The sequence below is a fragment of the Pyrus communis genome, chromosome 2 (assembly GCF_041283825.1).
Source record: "Pyrus communis isolate YQ-2024b chromosome 2, ASM4128382v1, whole genome shotgun sequence".
NCBI lineage: Eukaryota > Viridiplantae > Streptophyta > Magnoliopsida > Rosales > Rosaceae > Pyrus > Pyrus communis.
The window spans coordinates 23,221,970-23,248,275 of NC_142566.1; the positions used below are offsets into that span (position 1 = coordinate 23,221,970).

Genomic DNA, 26,306 nt, shown 5'->3' on the forward strand with positions numbered 1-26,306 from the left:
ATTAAAAATCTAATGAATTGATTTGTCACCTCTAACGTCAGGTTTACATAATGCATACCGTAGACACAAAAAAAAAAAAAAAAAAAATATTCCCACTGAAACCATAGGTTTTCTCTCCTTCAATACACGACTCGCCTTCAAAACCAAGTTGTTGGGTTGAATGACTAATCAAAGATCCAAACCATGTCACCATTGTTCTTTCAATGAGTAATCCCAATGTTTTTAACAAATTGTAAGACCGAAGAAACCTCCACTAGAAAGTAAAACCAGAAGAGAGATTATTTGAACAAATCTGGATTAACCAGTTCAATTAGGCAACATTGTAATTTTAAATTACTCATTTCAAGATATTATATAATCTCTGTAAATACAGTTATTGGCATTAGGCTCACTTCTCTCTGCTGCCACATCAGCAAACTTAGGAGGGGGTGCGCATGAGTGCAAGGGCTTCACCAGTAGGTTGTTTTGTGGAGAACATGAGCTTTCTGTAATCTTCGTAAGTAAAAGGAACGTAAAGTCGAGGATGCTCGGAATCCACAAACTCCGCCGGAGCTTCCACTACCGCCTTCTCCTTCGGTCCCAAGAGGAATGTAGAGATCGAAAATCGAATTGTTGCCTCCCTGCATTGTACTCTATGCTTCACATTGCACACCCTCCCGTTGCTCCATGCCTTCACATAAAAATATCAACAACATAAGAAATATACCCAAATGCAACATGTTACAAAAAATTGGAGAGACACTAAACAGAAAATAAGGTACCTTAGCAACGTCCCCTAGATTAACAAGGAGAGTGCCTGGGCAAGGATCAACGGCTACAAAGGCGCCGGATTTGTCCATCACTTCCAAACCACCGACATCTTCATCGTCTTGAACTATGGTTAGAAATCCTGAGTCTGTGTGTAAAATTACACCAGAGGATCCAACTGATTCAGGAGTGAAGTTGTACTTGTTTATCCTGAATTGGCAGGGCCACCCCTTGAGATAATCACCATCAACCAACCCTAAACTCTCTGCCAACCTTTTTCCTATGTCCACAATCTGCTCATACACTGCTTGAGCATACTTCTCTATCACCTCTCTGCTCATTTAGTAACAAAAACAACTTTAAGACAAGTTTTTCTACCGTGCATCAACGCAATACATTGCTCAAGTTAACGACTAGATTTAAATGTGCTAGATGAAACCGTCGTATATAACATTATGCTAAAACACAATTTAACATGTGTGCAGAAACTTTTTTTTTTTTGTGCTTTTAACTAGTGACAAGTCACAATCAACATGATCTATTAAGGTTGTATTTTTTTCTTCATTCAACATTAGTCGTCGAATGAGAATTAGAGTTTAGGGTTGAAATGTAGACTAAATAAAATAGAGTAATGCTATGGAGACTAAATTTATAGACTAAATTTGCAAACTAAATTATGTGTCATCAATAGGAAATAAACACGTTTATCAACATTTAAGTAATAATCAAATCATCAACTTCCATGTCATGTAGTTTACAAAATTGAGTCTATAAATTTAGTCCATTAGCATCACTCAATAAAATATATGATTATTGATTAGTCTAGAGATTAATGTTCTAACATTCTTTTCACTCAACAACCATTGTCCGAGATTTGACCTCAGCAGGAGACTGAGTGTCACTAAACTAAATAATCACGCGGATTATTGAGGTTGTGTTTCTTGCTTTCACTAAGTTAAAATGTAATCAAATTACTGATACCAAGTAGAAAACTAGTAAAATTATCAGAAAATCAAAAGCTAACCTCTGGTAGGAAGAAGCATTCAACTGAGAACAAAAGCTATCGACAGCCTGACCCGATCCCAAGTCGTAGAGCCCCAAAGATTCGAAGAGAGGGTTGAGTTTATTGGGAGCCATGTATCCACTGCCCGCTATCACATCCTTGTTCTGCTTCTTGATCTCCATGGGCAGGTCCATCAAAGATCTGACCACTGATTTCATCTCCGACATCAGAGCCGGTGGGATCATGTGGTTCACAAGCCTGAAGCATCCCCATGTCTCTGATGCTTCCCTCAGCTTCCTGTACTCTTCTGCATCTGGAAATTTTTTCAGATCAATGGCTGGGATTGTCCTGCAATCTTCCTCTCCTTCTCCCATTTCTGAATTTTGGGTTTGTTTTTTTATTTCCCTTTTTTGGTGAATACTAAGAGACTTCCGAACTCTACTTTTTATTTGGACATTTGAGTGTACCATACGCATTTGGGGTTGAATGAGTGTACCATAATTATTTGGGGTTGAATGCAAGAACAAAAATATTAGCACGTCATCCATGTGCGGAGAAATTTTTGCAGCAAACCGTTTATGCACGTACAAAACTAGGAAAAAATTTCTCCCCAGGGCAACGTGGAATCTTACAATCCACGGGTTGAATGCAAGAACAAAAATATTAGCACGTAATCAATGTGCAGAGAAATTTTTGCGTCCAACCGTTTATGCACGTACAAAACTAGGAACAAAATTTCTCCCCGGGCGGCGTGGAATCTGACAATCGGTGCCCTTAGGGGCCCGACGTAAAATATTAGCACGTAATCCATGTGCAGAGAAATTTTTGCGTCCAACCGTTTATGCACGTACAAAACTAGGAACAAAATTTCTCCCCGGGCGGCGTGGAATCTAACAATCGGTGCCCTTAGGGGCACGACGTCCTCGTCAGCACACTTTCGGCCGGGAAGTGGTTCTGATACCAAATTGTCACATCCCAATCCACATAGTAAGATATTGTTCGTTTTGGGCCACGTCCTCACGGATTTGTTATTGGGCTTCCACCCAAAACGCGTCTCACTGTAAGGAGGTGAGCATGTACATATAAGGCACATCACTTCCTCTCCCTCAGACGATGTGGGATCTTACAACTTACATCCCCTAAACCAAGTTACAACCTTTTTTACCAACTACAAGTTTCGCCAAACTAGTTTCTGCGAAAAGTTAGATGGAATGGCGGCCATCTCCTCTATCTTTCACCGGTCGCTCATCCTGAATTTCTTCCAAATCTTCATCGTTTCCTTTCTTGCCTGCTTGTTCTTTCCAATATGCAGCCAACTTCTTCAGCCGCCTGATCTCTTTTGAAGAAACGTTTTAGCTTGGATCATTCACGATTGATCGTACTCTTGATGCATATATATTTGAATTTAGCATAAAGGTGTGAAGAAATAGTAGTCATTACCAATTTATGATAAGTTACACAAAATTACCTCAATTATGGATCGCATCACAATCTCATACTTAAAATTTGATACATTGTAATATCATATCTCAACTTATGAATTTGTGGCAATGTCAGACCTCTGTTAATTAATCTGTTGAATTGATCGTTAAGTGATAATGTGACAAATGCAGGGTGATATTTTACAGATGTAAAAGATCCTTTAGATAAAAAAATAAAATTATAAAATAAATCAATTAATAAAAAGTAAATTTTATGCCAGAAAAAAAAAAGGTTAAATAAAGAGGAGCAGCCCACCCCAACTAAACCATCCATCCTCACCTTTCTTCCCCCTCCATCCGCCCCCCTTTCCTTCCTTTACCACTAAAACCACCAGCACCGTGCCTCCTCCGACACCTCCTCCTCCGCCATCGTCCACAAACTACAAGGCCTACACTTCACCAACCTTGTCCTCTCTGCAACCACGCCAAGCTCGACCTCACGCGCCAAATTTACGACTAGATTTAAAAGTGCTAGATGAAACCGTCGTATATAACATTATGCTAAAGCACAATTTAACATGTGTTCAGAAACCTATGTTTGTGTTTTCAACTAATGAAAAATCACAATCAATATGTTTGTGGATACTTTTTTTTTTTTTCAAAGTCAGTTCAGTGTACGTTGTTATGTGGAGGTAGGTAACGAGGAAACGTTCCTTAATTGTAAGGAGCCAAGTGGCTTTTTACAAATATGAGTACTGAAAAAACTATTAAGGCTATAAATTTCTTCTTCATTCAACAATAGTCTTCAATTGAGAATTAGAGTTTAGGGTTGACATGTAGACCAAATAACATTTATGACTATTGACTAAACTAGAGATTACGGTTCTAATATTCTTTTCATTCCAAATAATCACGCGGAGATTGAGCATTGTCTGAGATTTGACCTCAACGGAAATTAAGCATCACTAAACCAAATAATCAAGCGGATTATTGAGCTTGTGTTTCCTTGTTTTCTCTAAGCTAAAATGTAATAAAATTAGGGTTTTATTCGTAGTTGCACCCCAAATATTATTGATTACACTTCACTTACTTAATACACTTACATCTGCTTTTCAAATTACAATTTATTTTCAGTACAGACCCCACATATTTTTCAATACTACCCTCGTACACCACACTTTCCACCCACATCAAACTCTATGTGTGTTTGCTTCAATTGCGTGTTCACCCCACCAACTCGTTTTCTTTCTTCCCGGATCTCCATATTGAAATCAAGCAAATTGAAACCAAACGAGATTTTGCTCTCAAATGATTTGAATAATAAGATTCTCAAACGTTTTAAGTCTAACCATGGAAGCCTTATACAAGGTTTGGAATCGTATAAGGGCATAGAAGAGAATGTCATCACAGTAAATTTTGGGGTGCATTCATAATTTTTTTTTTTTAATTGTACGGACCCTAACCAATCATTCTATATTGTACGGATTTATACCAAGTAGAGGAGAAATTTTTCCAAGTGACGGGAACACCATGACACGTGGTGTTCCCTCACACATTAGGATTTAGTTTTATTTATTTATTGAAATATAAAATTGAAAGATATTCAAGATGTCAAATCCTAATGTGTGAGGGAACACCACGTGTCATGGTGTTCCCGTCACTTGGAAAAATTTCTCCAAGTAGAGAACAAGTAGTAAAGTTATCAGACAATCAAAAGCTAACCCATGTTGTTATGTGGTAGGAAGAAGCATCCAACTGAGAGCAAAAGCTTTCGACAGCCTGACGCGATCCCATGTCGTAGAGCTCCAAATCTTCATAGAGAGGGTTGAAGCTGCCGGGAGCCATGTATCCACTTCCAGCTATCACATCCTTGTTCAGCTTCTTGATCTCCATGGGCAGGTCCAGCCCATGGAACACAAAATTATAAATTTTTGGACAACAATAATCCTTAACTTTTTCATTGATTCCATTGTCTACCCTCTCTCGTAGCCTCTCTCTCCCTTTCTTCTCTTCCTCCTCCACCATAAATCCAGCAACCCAACCATGGCTTCTCCACTGTCTTCCCCATAGGACAACTTCATCCTCCCTTTCCAATCGGCCCCAACGCTAACCCAATCCAAGTAAATCCACCCGAACCCAACCCTGCCTTCCTCCTCCATGGTGGTCCGCGATGAGACCGTGGCCCTCCGCCGTGCCAAATTAAACTGATCTTAACGGGTTCCTATTGAAAATCCAATGAATTGATTTGCCATCTCTAACGTCAGGTTTACATAATGCTTACTGTAGACAAATATATATATATATATATATTCCCACCGAAACCATAGGTTTTCTCTCCTTCAATACACGACTCGCCTTCAAAACCAAGTTGTTGGGTTGAAAGACTAATCTAAGATCCAAACCATGTCACCATTGTTCTTTCAATGAGCAATCCCAATGTTTTTAACAAATTGTAAGACCAAAGAAACCTCCACTAGAAAGTAAAACCAGAAAGAACAGAGAGATTATCTGAACAAATCTGGATTAACCAGTTCAATTAGGCAACATTGTAATTTTAAATTACTTATTTCAAGATATTATATAATCTCTGTAAATACAGTTATTGGCATTAGGCTCACTTCTCTCTGGTGCCACATCAGCAAACTTAGGAGGGGGCGTGCATGAGTGCAAGGGCTTCACCAGTAGGTTGTTTTGTGGAGAATATGAGCTTTCTGTAATCTTCATAAGTAAAAGGAATGTAAAGTCGAGGGTGCTCGGAATCCACAAACTCCGCCGGAGCTTCCACTAGCGCCTCCTCCTTCGGTCCCAAGAGGAATGTAGAGATCGAAAATCGAATTGTTGCCTCCCTGCATTGTACTCTATGCTTCACATTGCACACCCTCCCATTGCTCCATGCCTTCACATAAAAATATCAACAACATAAGAAATATGCCCAAATGCAACATGTTACAAAAAATTGGAGAGACACTAAACAGAAAATAAAGTACCTTAGCAACATCCCCTAGATTAACAAGGAGAGTGCCTGGGCAAGGATCAACAGTTACAAAGGCGCCGGATTTGTCCATCACTTCCAAACCACCGACATCTTCATCGTCTTGAAGTATGGTTAGAAATCCTGAGTCTGTGTGTAAAATTACACCAGATGATCCAACTGATTCAGGAGTGAAGTTGTACTTGTTCATCCTAAGGTGGCAAGGCCACCCCTTGAGATAATCACTATCAGTCAACCCTAAACTCTCTGCAAACCTTTTTCCTATGTCCACAATTTGCTCATACACTGCTTGAGCATACTTCTCTATCACCTCTCTGCTCATTTAGTAACAAAAAAAACTTTAACACAACCTTAATAGATCATGTCGATTGTGACTTGCTCAAGTTTTTCTAAAACACAATTTAACATGTGTGTGAAAACTTTTGTTTTTGTGCTTTTAACTAGTGACAAGTCACAATCGACATGATCTATTAAGGTTGTAATTTTTTCTTCATTCAACATTAGTCGTCGAATGAGAATTACAGTTTAGAGTTTAGAGTTTAGGGTTGACATGTAGACCAAATAAAATAGAGTAATGTTACGGAGACTAAATTTGCAGACTAAATTTGCAAATTAAATGATGTGTCATCAATAGCAAATGAGCACGTTTATCAACATTTAAGTAATAATTCAATCATCAACTTCCATGTCATGTAGTTTGCAAAATTAAGTCTATAAATTTAGTCCCCTAGCATCACTCAATAAAATATATGATTATTGATTAATCTAGAGATTAATGTTCTAACATTCTTTTCACTCAACAACCATCGTCGTCTGAGATTTGACCTCGAGACTGAACGTCATTAAACCAAATAATTACACGGATTATTGAGCTTGTTGTTTTCTTGTTTTCACTAAGCTAAAATGTAATCAAATTACTGATACGAAGTAGAAAACTAGTAAAATTATCAGAAAATCAAAAGCTAACCTCTGGTAGGAAGAAGCATTCAACTGAGAGCAAAAGCTGTCGACAGCCTGACCCGATCCAAGTCGTAGAGCCCCAAAGATTCGAAGAGAGGGTTGAGTTTGTTGGGAGCCATGTATCCACTGCCCGCTATCACATCCTTGTTCTGCTTCTTGATCTCCATGGGCAGGTCCAGCAAAGATCTGACCACTGATTTCATCTCCGACATCAGAGCCGGTGGGATCATGTGGTTCACAAGCCTGAAGCATCCCCATGTCTCTGATGCTTCCCTCAGCTTCCTGTACTCTTCTGCATCTGGAAAATTTTTCAGGTCAATGGCTGGGATTGTCCTGCAGTCTTCCTCTCCACCTCCCATTTCTGAATTTTGGGTTTGTTTCTTATTTCTCCTCGTTTTTTTTTATACAAACAGCGAGAAGAAAAAGCTTAGCACGCCTCCCATGACTGTACCATATGCATTTGTTTTTGATCATTTATCAACCTCAAGGAACACGAGGCATGTACTATCTTATATACAAAGTCAACTATCCAAAAGTCCTGTGTCATGTTCAGTTTTGCAGATTTGCAATGGCAACGGACAACAATAATACATACCTCTAGAAATTAAATCGACCTAGAAAGAGATTTGGCAGGTAAGTGAAAAGATTGAGGAAGTTGAGGTCGCTCTGTCAAGTGTCATTGCCGAGAGTTGTAGATGCTACATTATGACACCAAGAGAGTTCTGGATACTGTAATTTTGTATACTTTCATGCATGCATATATACATAAAAGATCTTGTAATCATTTTGGAGTTGCAGTCAAGAAAGTTTGAAGTACTTGATGAAGTTAGAACTTTCATTTCTTCTTTGCCTTTTATTTACATTGCCTTCGCCACACGAATAAATTACTAAGATCCACACGAATAAATTATTAGGATCGATCTGTTCGTATGTTCTATCTTCATCAGAGCACTCGATTATTACTGAAGACGCATAAAAGCTGATGCAATATTATACCTATATTAAAACCCAACACAAGTTACTGTTCATTACAGTAAACGGAGTAAAACGTCACTCAAGTTAGTTTTCAGCCATTACTTTTTTCCTTTTTATACAGTAAAATACCGAATTTGCCCTTCATGTTCACCTGTCTGTGTGGACTCTTTCTATTAGTCTTTTCTTAATTTTTTAAACACATGCATAGCTTGTGGGAGACAAAAAAATTATTAAAAAATGTGATTGAAATCGAGGCACATGGTTTGTGGCACAACAAACAATAAAAATTTATATCATCTTTTAGCCTTTTCTTAATTTTTTAAACCCATGTAAAGCTAGTAAGACAAAAAAAAAAATTCTAAATGTGATTAAAATCAGGCCACATGGTTTGTGGCACAACAAACAATAAAAATTTATACCATCTTTTAGTCTTTTCTTAATTTTTTAAACCCATGTAAAGCTAGTAAGACAAAAAAAAAATTTCTAAATGTGATTAAAACCAGGCCACATGATTTGTGGCACAACAAACAATAAAAATTTATACCATCTTTTAGTCTTTTCTTAATTTTTTAAACACATGTAAAGCTAGTAAGACAAAAAAAAATATTTAATTTTTTGAAAAAAAAATTTAATTTTTTGAAAAAAAAATTTAAAACCAGGCCACATGGTTTGCGGCACAACAAACAATAAAAATTTATACTCGACCAAATGGTATGTGGCACAACAAACAATAAAAATTGGATAAATTACAGTTTACCGGATAAATTACAGTTTACCTCCTTAAGTATAGAGCTAATTGTAATTTCATACAGCATTTTTAATACGTTTCAATTTCATATATTTACTAAACATTCACTAAATTTCATACATCCCGTTAAAATTTCTGTTAAATACACTGTTAATTGATGACGTGTCAGTTAAATTTGTTTACACTAGCAACCGGCACACACGCTATATGTGTGCAACTCAATTTTATTTTTATTGTGGTATGAGTTGTAATCAATGTGCAATGTATAAGTCATTCTGAAAAGAAAAAAATCTTTTCACTGTTGTATGAGTTACAAGAACTTATGAAAACAATTACTAACATTAGTGAAATAAAACCAAACTTATGAGTTAGGCAATACTTTCAGAATTTTATAATAATTTGTAAAGATATTGTTACATGAAACACTAAAATCATCACTAATTTCAGTACATCTCCCAAAAGTTGTGTAATGTGGAACTCTACTTTGATGAAACGAAGTCCTGTAAAAAAGTAAAAACAATCGAATGCAACAAAATGAGTAATTGAGGAGTGATAAATCATGATTAATATATGTATTTCAATGACACATCGAACGTATTGCAAGGGATTTTAAATGCTGAAAATTTTCTTCCTCCAACCTCACATAAGATGTAGAAACTAAATAATGAGGCTCATATCTTCAGAACATTGGATGCCCATTCATGGTGGGAGGGCCTCCAGTCAAGGATTCGTGGGTCAAAGAGGCAGGGGGCGGCGAAATAAGGGTCATGGGGGAAAACGCAGAGTATGTGGGAGAAGTTGTTGGGTGGTGGGTCTGGCGGAGCGCGATTAGGGTTGGAGGAGAGGAATAGCCTACATAATTTGCAGGTGGGTTAGAGGCAGGTGGGATGGGAGAAGGGGATGAAGGAGGTGGGGTGGTTAGAGCGATTGAAGAGGATTTTGGGGAGAAAGATGCTGAGAGTGATAGAGAATGTAAGAGTAGGAAGTGTTTTTTTTTTTTTTTTTTTTTTTTTTTTTTTTTTTTTTTGTAATTAGAGATATGTTAGAATTACATGTAAATGAGGCTTTAAAAAAACAGCAAAACTTGGGAGTGTGAAATTATATTTCTGCCCATATTTCTTATTCATGTTCTATTTTAATTAGAGGGTTAAACCAATAATTTCATAGGATTTTGGTTAACAATGAGAGTTTTATTAATTAGTAGAGATAAATAAAAAAATAATAAACAAATAAAGTTTTAATTATTTAAATAAACGCCAAAATGAGTGAGCCCCATCCCCTTCAATTCATCGTCATCCCTCACATCCGCCCTTGCCGACCTCCCCCTCTCCAACCTCCCCATGCTCACCACCACTACAATCAGAAAGGCCTCATCTTCCCCCTCCTTATGTTCCCGATACTCTCCAGCAACCTCTCTCTATTTCACGGCTACTCGCTCAGCGAATTGAGATCCGACAATCTGGCCCATCTCCAAGCTTCTACAACTTCTGCATTTCTCTTCCATGGCGCAAGTCGAATACGCCCAAGCTTTCCTCACGAAGGCAGGCTTTTCCTTCTCTCACTAACCCATTGTCGGAAAGCTCGTCGCTGTCTCCACTGGGCTGATTCGCAGCCTCCCAGGCCCTGTTCGAAGAGACCACCATAGACTACCTTTTCATCTGCAACAGCGTCTTCCCCCATCATTGCTATACATGTTTACAACCAGGAGATGAGTGTTGGGTTGGATTATTTCATCTTAAATTTCTAAAGCAGATGGAAGATGGAGAGAACTCGTACGAATTTGGTGATTTGTATGTGCAGATCACGACGATTTCAGTTCTTCGTCTCAATATGCCTCAACGCCGGGATCGCTTGCAGCCTCATTTCTAAGTCATGAAAGAGGAGCAAAACAAAACATGAGTGAACCAAGTTAATATTAAAAATACTAAAATCAACTACCCTTCAAACGTACTAACCCCAGTTTTAGAAAACTCATATAACATAATAAGAAAAAAGTTTTCCGAAAACCCTAGCATGCCATAAAACCTCCGTCGTTTGCATCGCCTCATCAACACCAATATCTCTCTGAGCTAGTTATAATCACCAAATCAATTGAAAATTTAAACCCTAAAATCCCGATTAGCCCCAAATTCCTGTTGAGATTCTCAGACAAGTTCTGTTGCAGGATATCATCCGGATTCAAACATGGAGCGCCCTTCGATTTCTCCTTTCTTTCCATGCAGTCTTTATTCGTAAGTGGTTTTTCCTCTACCTGCATTCAGACTTTAATTTGAGCTCTATCCTGTGTTGCATGAAAAATGGGGTAGGTTTTATGTATGAAATTTCTGTATTCCTAGTTTTCTCTTTGTTCCTATTTTTTAATTACATCCTAAGGTTCAGCTACATTCAGATTATAATTTGAGGTGTATATCGTGTTGGATAAAAAATGGAGTGTGTTTTATGAATGAAACTTCTGTATAACAATGCCCAGGTATTTACATGTATATGTGTGTATACTTAGGAAAATAGTCATTTAGGTAGCTGAGTGAAGTGCGTATGATGATTACTATTTGGGATTTATATTTAGTTATATTTAAAAAAAAATTGGTTAGAAGGAGGAGGACAAATAAAGAGGAAGATAAATTATGTGCCTGGATAGACATTTCTCAGTGTAAAGTGTGTGTGCTTTGTAAATTTTTTTTAATCTTTCTTAGAAATAGAGCTTAAGAAGAAAGAGGAAGATAAATTATGTGCCTAGATAGAGATTTCTCAGTTTAAAGTGAGTGCACTTTGTAATTTTTTTTTAATGTTTCTTAGAAATAGAGCTTTCTTAGTTATTAGTGCTTTAATGAAAGAAAGAAAAAAAAAAACATTGTAGTATTGGTGTTTTGTGTATCTGATTTGTAACCGTATTTTCTATTGCAGATCATTGTCAGAGCAATTTATATAGCTACCGAGTGCTCTTGCTGAGATTGAAAAAAAACAGGTGAGTCCGGCTACTAAGTAGTGTCAAGTTTACAATTTACAAATTTCTATTAATTGTTTTGATAAATGTTTATATATATATATATATATATATGCGCGCGCGCGTGTGTTACCATTGCTTTGAATGAAAAAAAAAATTGTTATAGTGTTATTGTTTTGCACGTCTTATTTATGACTACTGTTTCTAGTGCAGATTAGTGCTACAACAATTTATATAAACCACAAAGTGTCTTTTGCTGAAATTGGAAAGAAAAATAAAAGGTGAGCTGACAAGTAATGTCAAATTTAGAATTTACAATTTTTTTAATTATATTGATAATTGTTTATACATATATATAAATGTGTCTTGGTATTTGTATCATTCTTTAAAAAAATTTGGTATATCAAATGTCATTTCGTGCAAAATTTGTATTTTCGTTTATGTCTTTTACAATGCGGTTCAGCTTTTATTTTTTCTTTTTGTGTTAGAAATTTAGAAATATAGATTAAAACATCTTTGGTGGTGGGTAACAATTTTGTTACTTCACAGTTTAATAAATTTATTGTTCAATAATATTTATGTTGGTTTTTCACAGGGTTTGAGAACGTGGCATTATTTAACATCAAGTTGGTTTTGTTCGCGTTCCAAGATTCTCTACACAAAAGGTAGGTGATTTAAACTTCTAAAATTATTGAGTTCAAATTTATACCATCCGGTTTAATTTTATTTTTTTACAATTAGAAGAAAGTTTCATGTTCTGTTTAGGTTTTATTATACTTAAATTGAAATTTTAATTTTAGTAGTTTGTTTGCATTTAATGTTATATCTGTTGTTTTAATATGTGTGTTGCATCTTTGTTAATTTTTTCCTTTTCCCCCAATTTGTTTACTGCTATTTGTTTTTCAATTGGCCATAAAAATTTGTTTGCAATGTCTAAAAGATCTATAAATGCATTAACAAACGATGTTGTCAAGCAGAAACAAAACAATGACAATCAATATAATATGTTTGTCAATTATGGTCACCAACCAAAAAGAGTGTGTAGAGCCAGTTATATTCAAAATTCTCAAACCGTTGTTTTGTCTCAAATTGATACATTTCATCGAACTTCATGGTTTGAACATTAGTACTAGCTGGTCAACTGCTGTACAATGTGCTATCAAAGATGCAAATTATCATAACGCAGTCCATTACACGTGTTAAAAAAATTGTTTGTGGCTCTAATAAAAGGGAAAAAAGGTTGTTAGTTTGTCAAACAATCTTGAAAACACACGTGAAAAATCCTTTGATCGTGAGAATCACAATCTCATAAACAAGAGTCCAACATTTCTCCAGAAAAATAGAATTGGTATGTTTTTTTATTTTATATAATTTTTTTTTTTGTTGATATATAACTTTGGCATTTAGTTAATAGTATGTTATTCTTAAGTCATGTTTTCTTTGTTTTCCTATGTATGTTGTTATGTAGGAATTGCAGAAAATTACATGGATTTTGGAGATAAAACTTATAAGTGCGTTTATTGCGGTGCTTATTTTTTTGCTAAAAGTGTATTAAACCGAGGTCGAAAAAAATCAACCAATCTTTACACTTCGTTATCAACAAGGAAAAATTTAGTTATAAGTGACTGCATTTTCTTTGCGTTAGCTGGGATAATATCTAAGTGACTGTATTTTCTTTGAAGCAAAAATACGAAGAAAACAAATATAAAAGACTAGGACGAAATTTCGAACTCCTATGTACAAATAAAATTAAGAGCATGTCATTTATACACACCATCCACACTGTACAACTTACATCCTCCTAAACTAGTTACAACCTTTTTTCCAACTACAAGTTTCGCCAAACCAGTTTCTGCGAAAAGTTACATGGAATGGCGGCCATCTCCTCAATCTTTCACCTATCGCTCATCCTGAATTTCTTCCAAATCTTCATCGTCTCCTTTCTTAATTGCCTGTTTGTTCTTTTCCAATATGCAACCAACTTCTTCAGCCGCATGATCTCTTTTGAAGAAACGTTTTTGCTTGGATCATTCACGATTGATTCAACTCATGCATATATATTTGAATTTAGCATATAGGTGTGAAGAAATAGTAATCATTACCAATTGGGAGGGTTAAATTATTGGAAACTTTAACAAAAAGTTTCTGGTATTATTCATTTTAATGAAAAACCATATTTTTTCACTAAAAAGTCAATCATGGTACTATTCATTTTACCCTTTATTTTGTCATTTTCGTTAAAATCAAAGTTTTTAAATCATTTTCATTAATTTTCCCTAAATTATTTCAAGTTAGACTTGTGGATAAATTATACAAAACTACTTAAATTGTGAATTGCACCACAATCTCATACTTAATATTTAAAACATTGCAATGTTATATCTCAACTTATGAATTTGTGACAATATCAAACTTCCATTAATTAATCTGTTAAATTAACTGTTAAGTGATGACGTGGCAAATGCAACACATATTTTTCTAATGGGAAAGACAATTTAGATAAAAGTAAATAAAATTATATATATATATATATATATTTATAAAAAAAAAAGTGACTTTATGCCAAAAAAAGTTAAATAAAGAGGAGTGGGCCCACCCCAACCAAAACCACCCGTCTTCACCCTCCGTCCCGTCCATCGTCCCCTCCATCGCCCCCTCCTTCCTTCACCACTAAAACCACAGCACCGCGCCTCCTCCGACACCCCTCCTCCGCCATCGTCCACAAACTACAAGGCCTAGGCTTCACCAACCTTGTCCACTGCAACCACGCCCTCACCGGCCAAGCCAACGTCGAGTCCTTCTACGCCGCCGAGAAACCCCAATTCTTGATCCCGCCGCCGCAGCAGCATTCACGCCAACACCACGTACCCGACATATTTCATCACCGTCAATCTCTAGAACCAGACCAACGTTATGGTTGCTTCTTTGTTGAAGAAGGAGTCTGCTTCTTTGTTGAACACTGCCAGGTGGCTGCTTTGTGGTTTTGAGTGGCCAAACTCAAATTCCTAATTTTTTTAGTAAAGGAAAAGAGAAATTGGAGATCTACTAATAGAAGTGGGCGATCAAGGTGGGCGGTGGGCGGAACGGAGAAGATTAGCCATAAGCCAATACCTTCAATTTTTCATGTACCAACTGCGTTTTAAATTGAATTTTCTGAATTTTTAACATTTTTAAGTAGTTAAATTTTGTTAAATTATTAATATTTAATTAATATTTTAATTTAGTTGGCTGAGGAGTGGGTATCGCACTTTGAGCATTTAACAAAAAAATTTGCAACAAATTTGTAAGTTAATATATGACATTGCAATGTTAAAACATGAGATTGTAGTGCAAATGCGACCCATAATTAAGGTAATTTTGTATAACTTATCCAAAAATGCACATTAAAGATAAATATGAAGATAATTATAACTTACCCAAAAAAATATACATTAAAGATCAATATGAAGATAGAAGAAAATCAACATAAATACGATAATATCACATCATCACATACCCATTTTTGTCATTTTATACTTTCACAACAATTTTACATAAAAGTTTACAAAACACTCAAGCACTTTTACAATTAAAGTTTACCAAATACTTTATTACTTTATTTTATAGTTGTTTCTCCTCATAGTACAGCAGAAGTATTTTTTCTAAAAGCATGGGAATACCAAACTAGCTTAGAAGGAGGTGCGTACAAGTGCAAGGGCTTCACCACCATGCAGGTTTGCGGAGAATCTTAGCTTTCTGTAATCTTCATAAGTAAAGGGAACGTAAAGTCGAGGGTGCTCGGAATCCACCAATTCTGGAGGAGCTTCCACTCCTGCTTCCTCATTTGGTCCACGTTGGAATGAAGCGATCGAAACTCGAATTCTTGCCTCCTGAAATTGTACTCTGTGCTTGACATTGCACAACCTTCCATTGCTCCATGCCTTTCTTAAAATAATAACATACAAGGAAATATGCACAAATGAAACAAGTGACAAACTTGTAGAATTTGAGGGACGCTAAACAGACAATATATTACCTGAGCGACATCCCCGAGATTAACAAGGAGAGTGCCTGGGCAAGGATCAACAGCTACAAGGGTGCCGGATTTGTCCATCACTTCCAAGCCACCGACAATTTCATCGTCTTGAAGAATGGTTAGAAATCCTGAATCCGTGTGTAATCGTAGACCAGTGGATCCAACTGATTCAGGAGTGAAGGTGTACTTGTTTATCCTGAACTGGCAGGGCCACCTCTTGAGATAATCATTATCAGCCAACCCTAGACTCTCTGCCAATTTCTGCCCTATATCCACAATCTGCTCACACACTGCTTGAGCATACTTCTCTATCACCTCTCTGCTCGTTTAGTGATAAAAACAACTTTAAGATTACTATGCTTCAATGTAAGCAATACAGTGCTCAAATTAACGACTAGACTTAAATGTTCTAGATGAAACCATCGTATATAACATTATGCTTAAGTACAATTTAACATCTGTGAGGAAACTTTTGTTTTTGTGTTTTTAACTATTGATAAATCACAATCGACATGTTTGTAGATACTTTTGTTTTTATATTTTAAGTTAATTCAGTATATGTTGTTATTTGCATGTAGGTAACGATGAATTGTTCCTTAATTGTAGGGAGCCAAGTGGCTTTTTAACATATATAAGTATTGAAAAATCTATTAAGGTTGTAATTTAATTTTTTTCTTCATTCAATAATAGTCGTCAATTGAGAATTAGAGTTTAGAGCTTCGAGTTTAGGGTTGACATGTGGACCAAATAACATATATGACAATTGACTAATCTAGAGATTAAGGTTCTAACAATCTTGTCATTCAACAATCCTCGTTTGAGATTTGACCTGCGGAGACGGAGAGGCATTAGACCAAATAATTATGCGGAGTATTCGGGTTGTATTTTCTTGTTTTCTCTTAGCTAAAATTTAAGCAATAGTAAAACTATCAGACGATCAAAAGCTAACCTCTGGTAGGAAGAAGCATTTAACTGAGAGCAAAAGCTGTCCAAGGCCTGACACGATCCCAAGTCGTAGAACCCCAAAGATTCATAGATAGGGTTGACTATGCTGGGAGCCAGGTATCCACTGCCAGTTATCCCATCCTTGTTCTGCTTCTTGATCTCCATGGGCAGGTCCAGCAAAGATCTGACCACTGATATCATCTCGGACATCAGAGCCGATGGGATCATGTGGTTCACAAGCCTGAAGCATCCCCATGTCTCTGATGCTTCCCTCAGCTTCCAGTACTCTTCTACTTCTGGAAATTTTTTTAGGTCAATGGCTGGGATTGTCCTGCAGTCTTCCTCTCCACCTCCCATTTCCGAATTTTGGTTTTGTTTCTTATTTCTCCTCCTTTTTTTTATACAAACAGCGAGAAATAATCAAACTCGAGACTTCGGAAACTTTAACTAACTGAGCTACGTAGACTTTCAAATTCTACTTTTTATTGGACATTTGGATTAGATTTGTTCAATTGGGATTGAATGACTGTACCGTACGCATTTGTTTTTGACTAATTACGGTAAGATTAATTAAGGGGTCGGCAAGAAGAAAAAGATTAGCACGCCACCCATGTTAATGCAAATCGTCAGCATCATTTTTTTAGCCATAAAATCATCATCAGCATGCATTTTCAATTTTTAATGTTTCTTTTCAATCGTTAGCATCATTTACTTAATACATTCATGCAAAAAAAATTGCAAAAACCAATAACGATGGACGTTAGCCCTCCCTCCAACTCTCGCAAAGTGGAAAGCCTTGTTGGTTGCTAGAAGACATTCACCATCTAACATATATATGGGCAGAGATGATATTCTATATTTTCGATTGCATATATATCTTATGATGAATATATTAATATACAGTAGCTAGTCCTTTAATTTGGAGGGCAAAGAAAATTAGAATATACATTTACTTTGAAAATCACTATCCTTTTTGAATATTTCTGGGTTAAGTGAGATGCTTTGAACATCAATAATACTAGGCATATCAAATTTTGTGATAAGCCTAATATTTGGATGTTCACAGAAACTCCTCTGAAAATATCTATTTAGCAAATTAGATAAAATGGTTTAGTAGAATGTATGATGAGAAAATAGCAGAAAAATTATAAAAAATTGATATATACTAAGTACTGGTTTGGTACTGAGGTGCTTTTATAAAAAGTGGGTATAAAAAAAAGCTGAGCTAAAAAATGTATTTGTTAAACACTTAAAAACAGCTTATTTTCATAATTTTGGGTAAAAAAAAAACTGAAAAAGTGAAGCAGCAAAAATAAGCTTTGAAAAAAAGTTGAAAACGTGAAGCAGCATAAATGTTGGATTATATGTTGAATATTGGATTATGATTTCTTGTTAAACGTTGGATTATATGTTTAAAATAAAGTTTATAAATATTTTTCTTTTAAAAATGAAGTATATTTAGTAATTCACCTTTATTTGTTAAGAAAATTAAATTAATGGCACATCTAATATTATACTTTTTTTTGTCATTTTACACAATCACAGCTGTTTTACATAAAAATTTACCACACACTATAACACTGTTTTTTTTTTTTTTCAAAAGTACTTTTACAAAAAAGTTTACTAAACACTTTGCTACTTTATTTCACAACTGTTTATTCTCATAGCACAGCAGAAACTTTTTTTTTTTTTTTCAAAGCACATTAATACTAAACTTGCCTTAAAACAGGTGGGGAAATCAGTGTAGTGGATTTCCGGTTTTACCCCTGATTATTTTGCTGTTATTCCAAATTTGCCCATTTGTCTTGCTGTCAATTGAATTTTGTGACACGTGGGACTCCCAGCTTCCTCCACCTGTTTCAGTCGCTCACCGCCTCACCGTAAAAAAATTAAACCGGATTCCTTTCAAATTTCAAGTTTCAACCACCGCTACCACAGTTCTCCCGCACCTCAGCTCTCACCTGATTCTATTTCTTCTTCTTCTTCTTATTCTTCCCTAAAACCCTCCAATTTCCCCAAAATCCCTCCCTTCCAAATCCCCACTACCTCCTTCTCCCCCTCACAGAGTCAGATTCCCCCAAATCCTTCCAAGCCAACGGTCCAAATTTTCAATCTTTCCTCCAAGAATTAGCCGTAAGCATCCATTTCCCATTTCTAATTTCGATCCTTTAGGTCAAATTTTGAACCTTTAGTTATTGTCATTGCTTAATGTAGTTGTAATTTAAAGTTTGATTTTTTCAGTTTTGTTATTTCCTGTGCAGGACATCTTTGATCTTCCAGATGACTACTTTGCGCAGCTTTCGAATGATCGCCGTCTCGATGTGAGTATCTCGATAAGGAACAAAGGATAGGTTCATGTAGAATATATTACATAGCAAAAGTTGGGGATTAAGCTATTTGCGTTATTTGATTATATTGTGGGATATTTGGTTAGAAAATTGCTGAATTTTGTGCTGTTTGTGTGATTGTGTTTATCCATTAGGTTTGTTCTGCGCAGATATCATAGTTTCAATATTTCATATGATTTTGTTGTTGGGTAGTTCTTTCAAGTAAGTTTTAACTCTGTTATTCTGTACTTATTTGGAATTTGATGGTGTTTCTGTACTGTTGCAGGTGATTACCAAAAAATCGATTTCGAGTGCACAGGTAGTGAATAGTCCTTCTCTGCTTTAAAAGCCTCATTAATTTATCATACGTACTGGTTCAATTGAGTTGTGTTTTCTGCAAAGTGAGGATTTGTGCTAACTGATGGACTTGGTATTGCTTACGGAGCAACATGCCAGGACTTTACTTATTAGTAAGTGTTATCCAATTTATAACATAGTGGGATAAATATTGGATGTCTGATGAGCAAAAGAACAGAGGTATCTATGTCTTCTTATTATCGAGGACTCAATGACACTTGCTTCTATGTTGATTGGTCTTTGTACTCTTATCTTTCCATTATTTTGTTAGTTGGTCATTGTGTGAATTTAGTTCTTCAAGACTCCAAACATTAATGGATCTCACATAACTCTTTATACATGATAAGCCTATTGTAGGAGTATGCAAGTGCAGAAAATTAATGGCGACGTGAAAGACTCGCTAATTCAAATGATCCTTCGATGGAAGGAACATAAACACACGCACACACAAATGAAGCAAGCGAGATGTGGAAACTGTAGATTTATCACTACATGAAGATAAAGAAGTTCCCTTAGAGCAAATTAAATGAAATTGAAAGAAAGAAGCACTACGTGAACATTTGAGATAAAAGTGATATAGTGGCTGGGGTGTTAGAAATTGCATATACCTTTCTGTTGATTGAATTGGTTCTTCAACCATTTCAAGATAAGTGCTATACATGCATAGGTACTCATTTCTCTACACTTTTCGAAGATCTTATAAATCTTTTCCTATATTTATGCTTATTGTGTACAATTCAGCAGGTGGTGCATATTTCCGTCAACCTTTATACATACTTGCATGCTGAGAACTGTGGTAGAAGATTACTGGTGAGATGAGCAGTTCAATAATTCTACTCATACGTTGCTCTTAACATATGTCAGTATTAATATCGATGAGCTTTCCCGTAGGGCACTCACATTATTCCGCTCTGCATTTGTATGTCAGAATATAAGTTCCCTATTGATTATGCACCATTGTGTTAAGCATTAGTAGAACCTATCTTGCATATAGGAGAAAAAGAAGATGCCAACGAAGGGGTCAGACATGAAAAGTACAAGGAAGAACCGCGGAGAAATGGAGGATATTATGTTTAATCGCTTTGAACAAAAACCAAGTCAGCCGTTACCGATGGTAGTTGTAAACAAGAATGTAAAATGCCATCATTGAACACCTAATATGGTTATAGATATGTATTGAACTTTTTACATGTTTTATACGTTTTTAAAACCCGCAACAACTTGCGGGCACTTATGTTAGTATCAACTTAGCTTGATAAAAGATATATTTTATAATTAAGTTCGATAAGAATTCAATTGAAGTTTTTGTTTTCTTGTACAAACTCGGAGAGGAGGATTCGAACTTAAAACCTAGATAAATACTAAAAATGCTTTGATCTTGTTTTCTGGGTTTAACATAGGCTAAAGGCAGGATGATATATGTTGAACACTGCCAGGTGGCTGCTCTGTGGTTTTGAGTGGCCAAACTCAAATTCCTAATTTTATTAGTAAAGGAAAAGAGAAATTGGAGATCTACTAATGGCGGAAGGCGGTGGGCGGTGGGCGGTGGGCGGTGGCTGGAACGGAGAAGATGAGCCTTAAGCCAATACCTTTAATTTTTCATGTACCAACTGCGTTTTAAATTGAGTTTTCTGAATTTTTAACATTTTTAAATAATTAAATTTTGTTAAATTATTAATATTTAATTAATGTTTTAATCTAGTTGGCTGAGGAGTGGGTCTCACACTTTGAGCATTAAACAAAAAAAAAATTGCAACATATTTGTAGGTTAATGTATGACATTGCAATATTAAAATATGAGATTCTAGTGCCCATAGTTGAGGTAATTTTGTAGAACTTACCCAAAAATACACATTAAAGATCAATATGAAGATGGTTATAACTTACCCAAAAAATATACATCAAAGATAAATATGAAGATAGAAGAAAATAAACATATATACAATAATATCACATCATCACATACCCAATTTGGTTATTTTATACCTTCACAGCGATTTTATATAAAATTACCAAACACTCAAGCACTTTTACAATTAAAGTTTAACAAATATTTTGCTGCTTTATTTTATAGTTGTTTATATTCGCAGTACAACAGAAGCAGTTTTTTTAAAACCAGGGAATATCAAACTAGCCCTTAGGAGGAGGTGCGTACGAGTGCGAGGGCTTCACCAGCATACAGGTTTGCGGATAATCTTAGCTTTCTGTAATCTCCATAAGTAAAGCGAACGTAAAGTCGAGGGTGCTCGGAATCCACCAATTCTGGAGGAGCTTCCACTCCTGCTTCCTCATCTGGTCCACGTTGGAATGAAGCGATCGAAACTCGAATTCTTGCCTCCTGGAATTGTACTCTGTGCTTGACATTGCACAACCTTCCATTGCTCCATGCCTTACTTGAAATATTAACATAGGGAAATATGCACAAATGAAACAAGTTACCTGTAGAATTTGAGGGACGCTAAACAGACAACATATTACCTGAGCGACATCCCCGAGATTAACAAGGAGAGTGCCTGGGCAAGGATCAACAGCTACAAAGGTGCCGGATTTGTCCATCACTTCCAAGCCACCGACAATTTCATCGTCTTGAAGAATGGTAAGAAATCCCGGGTCCGTGTGTAATCGTAGACCATTGGATCCAACTGATTCAGGAGTGAAGGTGTACTTGTTCATCCTGAACTGGCAGGGCCACCCCTTGAGATAATCATTATCTGCCAACCCTAGACTCTCTGCCAATTTCTGCCCTATATCCAGAGTCTGCTCACACACTGCTTGAGCATACTTCTCCATCACCTCTCTGCCCGTTTAGTGATAAAAACAACTTTAAGACGAGTTTTTTCTACTATGCATCAACGTACGCAATACATTGCTCAAATTAAAGACTAGATATAAATATTCTAAATGAAACCATCGTATATAACACTATGCTAAAGCACAATTTAACATGTGTGAGGAAACTTTTGTTTTTGTGTTTTTAAGGATTGACAAATCACAATCGACATGTTTGTAGATGCTTTTGTTTTTATATTTTAAATCAACCCAGTATATGTTGTTATTTGCAGGTAGGTAACGAGGAATTGTTCCTTAATTGTAGGAAGCCAAGTGGCTTTTTAACATAAATTAGTATTGAAAAATCTATTAAGGTTGTAATTTAATTTCTTCTTCATTCAATAATAGTCGTCAATTGAGAATTAGAGTTTAGAGCTTCCAGTTTAGGATTGACATGTAGACAAAATAACATAATGACTATTGACTAATCTAGAGATTAAGGTTCAAACAATCTTGTGATTCAACAATCCTCGTTTGAAATTTAACCTTAGCGGAGACTGAGCTACACTGGACCAAATAATTATGCGGAGTATTCGGGTTGTATTTTCTTGTTTTCTCTTAGCTAAAATTTAAGCAATAGTAAAACTATCAGATGATCAAAAGCTAACCTCTGGTAGGAAGAAGCATTTAACTGAGAGCAAAAGCTGTCCAAAGCCTGACGCGATCCCAAGTCGTAGAACCCCAAAGATTCATAGATAGGGTTGACTATGGTGGGAGCCCGGTATCCACTGCCAGATATCCCATCCTTGTTCTGCTTCTTGATCTCCATGGGCAGGTCCAGCAAAGATCTGACCACTGAATTCATCTCCAACATCAGAGCCGGTGGGATCATGTGGTTCACAAGCCTGAAGCATCCCCATGTCTCTGCTGCTTCCCTCAGCTTCCTGTACTCTTCTGCTTCTGGAAATTTTTTCAGGTCAATGGCTGGGATTGTCCTGCAGTCTTCCCCTCCACCTCCCATTTCTGAATTTTGGGCTTGTTTCTTGTTTCTCCTCGTTTTTTTTTTTTTTTTTTTTTTTTATACAAACAGCGAGAAAGAGTCAAACTCGAGACTTCGAATACTTTTAACTAACTGAGCTACTTTAGACTTTCAAATTCTACTTTTTATTTGGACATCCGGATTGGATTTGTTCATTTGGGATTGAATGACTGTACCATACGCATTTGTTTTTCACTAATTACGGTAAGATTAATTAAGAGGTCGGCAAGAAGAAAAAGATTAGCACGCCACCCATGTTAATGCAAATCGTCAGCATCATTTTTTTTTTGCCATAAAATCATCATTAGCATGCATTTTCAATTTCTAATGTTTCGTTTCAATCGTCAGCATCATTTACTTAACACATTCACTATCTACTCCTTTTTTAGGTGTCATGCCCCGATCCCGACATACATCCAGGATCGATATGTAACATCACCAAATATCCGTATATCCAACAACCCCGCCTCCGGGATATGTACAAAGCATAATTCAACATTCGAATTGCGTAGTAATTTTTGTAAACTTTATGGCTGCATTTAACCTCCTCATTAGACTGCCTACGTACCCTAGAAAGGGATCAAGCCATTCGTAGTTCACCAGTTCAATAAACTCCTATCACTACTGCAAGACATTACTACATACATGTAATCAAAATAACTACTAAAAACTGTATTCTTTCTTTGTATAGCTTGTCTAGGCATATGAAACATATATACACATAGCTTCAGAACGTGAATCATCAACTTGATTTTGGTTTCAGTATAGGCATGCGTATAGATATTTATGTTTAGTGGGACATCATTCTACCATTTATGAAAACAACATGATACGTATTAAGGTGAAGTACTTAATCGAATAGTAATCACACCAAATTGGATCTGTCAATCATTGATATCTATACCAGCCATGACATTACCAACCAATATACTTTAGATATAATTGTAATCAATTACTGTAAGCATACCCCTTTCAAATTGTAAACCAAAATACAAAGCCAATAGTACATAAAAAAGCAACAATATAACTATAATCTAATAATAACTAGCTGGACTAGTTATAGCAAATAAAATGGTTCGTTGGAACTAATCCAATTGGAGTATATAATGAAATTGAGTGAGGAAGATACGTCTAATTTGATACATAGGCAGATAAAACTAGCTGCCTATATTTTCTCTGTATAAGTAGTTATGTATTTAGCATATAATAGTTTGAAAACAACCACCTCACATAGAATCCAGTATATTTATAACTTCATTAAATCTGATAACATTTATTTGCACTAGTTAATCAAATAAGCATGCCAAACAAACCACAAGAACCTGACCCGCCATATTAAATTGGTCTTGAATTCAGAACATAGTTATATTCAACTAGAGAATAAGTAAAATGTTTGATATCAAGGAACTAGTTCTCAGGCCATAGAATAACATGTGATCCCTAAACTATAACATTCGAATAATTATTCGTAACTAGTACACCAGCCAAACCATATCAATGATTCTTAATAATTAACATAGAAAACCAAACTGTTTATTCAAGTGCCTCAAAATAAAATATAAATTCCTAGCAGTCTTAAGCTCTTCATCCTCTGAAAGAATGAAATAAAGACCTACCAATAAATCAGTGACCAAAACCAAGAGTCATATACTACTCTAATAATAGCATTGTCCAATCAAGTATTTAGCATCAGCATCTGACAATGCCATGGAAAAATATAGAACCACTCAGTAGTTTTAGAACTCTAATTATCTAGACAAACCTAGGCTACAACACATACAAATTCAGCAATGTTCTTCAAGGGTAGGACAAATATGGCACACAAAATATTCAAATGTATCTGGCCTCGATTATGGAATAACAGTAATACTTATAAAACCAACCCAACTCTTACATTTCTAAAGAGACCCAAATTGAGGTTAGGATTTCAAGGTTCTTCCCTAAATATGCAACCAATCCTTATTGCCCACTTCCGATTCAACTCCTAAACAATACAACGAGTATCATCTCAAATATTCATACAGAATACCAAATTAAAATTCGAAATCAATAATTGATCCCAAAACTGAAAGTTAAGACCTTGGGAAAAACTTACGCTAGAGGAGAGCCTACGGGGAAAGAATCATTATTTTCACTTGGGTCGAGGCCAGGTTCCAGCGGGGTTGGCCGAAACTGGAGGAAAGTCGCCGGAAAACGTCAATATGTTTGGCCATTTTTTTCATCAACATAGCTTCTGGTAATTTGCTACGTTTGGTTCTCAAAAGCAGTATGATTTATCCAGTATCTGCTAAACAAAATTATGTTGTGTAGAACTATTATTTATTCACTAGAGAAGTCAAAGAACAAAGCCACGCAACAGAGCACGGGTTTAACAGTCAGTTTAATACCCCACCCATATATATTTTAGGCACAAAACTACAGAATGCTCAAGAACATTTGGATTTAGCACCAAACTAAACATCAAAACTGAATAATCTGCGATTCGAGAATCAAAAATTACATACCAGCTAAACAGCCAGCTCCTCTCCAGTTTGTACATTTACACCAAACACTTACCACCACAAGAATTTCATTAGAACTTTTTTTTTTTTTTTTTTTTTTTTTTGGGGGGGGGGGGGGGGGGGGGAGCAAAACATTTTCCCATAAAGTAGTATACCACCATTCCTACTCTTGTTCAAAAATTCAGCTTCCAAACCCAACATAAATCACACACAATCATAAAATTCAGATATGGGTAATTGAGAGGAAACAAATCAACCTAATGCCAAGAAAAAAAAATCATAAAATTATCAAATAAATTGGGCTTCTGATCGGGAATTTGATTTGATTTGATCCAGTAGGATTCCAACGCTGTTGACTCATCATCAAAATTCAAAAAATCGCAGAATTACAAAATTGAGAGATGGGTATTTTAGAAGAACTCACGTGGAAGACGATGTTCTCTTTGAGAGGCTGGAATCAGAGTCGACGAAATAGAGGATTCTCCTCCTCGTTGCGTAAGGAGAAAGGGTGAGGTTGGGGGTTTTTTGAGATCGAAGGTGCGGAATTCAGTTCAGTCGTTCGC

At 36.0% G+C, this 26,306-nt stretch overlaps 3 protein-coding genes, 1 long non-coding RNA gene and 1 pseudogene across 14 annotated transcripts; 1 reads left to right on the forward strand and 4 right to left on the reverse strand.

Moving 5' to 3' along the window:
• Positions 1-184: 184 nt before the first annotated feature.
• Positions 185-2,199, reverse strand: LOC137748902 (2-oxoglutarate-dependent dioxygenase DAO-like). Its single transcript, XM_068489095.2, has 3 exons — positions 1,772-2,199; positions 762-1,080; positions 185-670 (listed from the first exon to the last, which is right to left on the reverse strand). The coding sequence occupies exons 1-3, from the start codon at positions 2,122-2,124 to the stop codon at positions 419-421; spliced, it is 924 nt and encodes a 307-aa protein (XP_068345196.1). The 5' UTR covers positions 2,125-2,199; the 3' UTR covers positions 185-418.
• A 3,287-nt stretch (positions 2,200-5,486) lies between these two features.
• Positions 5,487-26,269, reverse strand: LOC137746420 (2-oxoglutarate-dependent dioxygenase DAO-like; annotated as a pseudogene). The gene is made up of 4 exons (XR_015957824.1): positions 26,168-26,269; positions 7,131-7,510; positions 6,159-6,477; positions 5,487-6,067 (listed from the first exon to the last, which is right to left on the reverse strand). The product of XR_015957824.1 is annotated as a 2-oxoglutarate-dependent dioxygenase DAO-like (transcript).
• On the reverse strand, positions 15,257-17,247 carry LOC137748881 (2-oxoglutarate-dependent dioxygenase DAO-like). 2 transcript variants are annotated; one of them, XM_068489071.2, is made up of 3 exons: positions 16,755-17,241; positions 15,806-16,124; positions 15,257-15,710 (listed from the first exon to the last, which is right to left on the reverse strand). In XM_068489071.2, exons 1-3 carry the CDS (start codon positions 17,105-17,107, stop codon positions 15,459-15,461), a joined length of 924 nt encoding a protein of 307 aa, XP_068345172.2. In that variant the 5' UTR covers positions 17,108-17,241; the 3' UTR covers positions 15,257-15,458. The 2 variants fall into 2 exon arrangements, with proteins under 2 accessions (XP_068345172.2, XP_068345174.2); XM_068489073.2 differs by having other exon boundaries at positions 15,472-15,714; positions 16,755-17,247.
• Positions 18,652-20,735, forward strand: LOC137749024 (uncharacterized). 9 transcript variants are annotated; one of them, XR_015957828.1, is made up of 5 exons: positions 18,652-18,883; positions 19,012-19,071; positions 19,364-20,101; positions 20,176-20,244; positions 20,326-20,735. It is a non-coding gene; the product is annotated as an uncharacterized LOC137749024 (long non-coding RNA). The 9 variants fall into 9 exon arrangements; XR_015957832.1 differs by having other exon boundaries at positions 20,429-20,735; XR_015957827.1 differs by having other exon boundaries at positions 20,179-20,244.
• On the reverse strand, positions 21,345-26,306 carry LOC137748135 (2-oxoglutarate-dependent dioxygenase DAO-like). The gene is made up of 4 exons (XM_088687800.1): positions 26,168-26,306; positions 22,872-25,793; positions 21,913-22,231; positions 21,345-21,823 (listed from the first exon to the last, which is right to left on the reverse strand). The coding sequence occupies exons 2-4, from the start codon at positions 23,222-23,224 to the stop codon at positions 21,572-21,574; spliced, it is 924 nt and encodes a 307-aa protein (XP_088543926.1). The 5' UTR covers positions 23,225-25,793; positions 26,168-26,306; the 3' UTR covers positions 21,345-21,571.

Excerpts from the sequence above, each read along its gene's own strand:
- LOC137748902 (XM_068489095.2), bottom strand. The coding sequence starts at position 2,124 with ATGGGAGAAGGAGAGGAAGATTGCAGGACAATCCCAGCCATTGATCTG. Across the intron at positions 1,081-1,771 it reads AATGCTTCTTCCTACCAGAG|AGAGGTGATAGAGAAGTATG; the intron begins GTTAGCTTTTGA and ends CTAAATGAGCAG. Across the intron at positions 671-761 it reads ATCTAGGGGACGTTGCTAAG|GCATGGAGCAACGGGAGGGT; the intron begins GTACCTTATTTT and ends TTTTATGTGAAG.
- LOC137748881 (XM_068489071.2), bottom strand. The coding sequence starts at position 17,107 with ATGGGAGGTGGAGAGGAAGACTGCAGGACAATCCCAGCCATTGACCTA. Across the intron at positions 16,125-16,754 it reads AATGCTTCTTCCTACCAGAG|AGAGGTGATAGAGAAGTATG; the intron begins GTTAGCTTTTGA and ends CTAAACGAGCAG. Across the intron at positions 15,711-15,805 it reads ATCTCGGGGATGTCGCTCAG|GCATGGAGCAATGGAAGGTT; the intron begins GTAATATATTGT and ends ATTTTAAGAAAG.
- LOC137748135 (XM_088687800.1), bottom strand. The coding sequence starts at position 23,224 with ATGGGAGGTGGAGGGGAAGACTGCAGGACAATCCCAGCCATTGACCTG. Across the intron at positions 22,232-22,871 it reads AATGCTTCTTCCTACCAGAG|AGAGGTGATGGAGAAGTATG; the intron begins GTTAGCTTTTGA and ends CTAAACGGGCAG. Across the intron at positions 21,824-21,912 it reads ATCTCGGGGATGTCGCTCAG|GCATGGAGCAATGGAAGGTT; the intron begins GTAATATGTTGT and ends ATTTCAAGTAAG.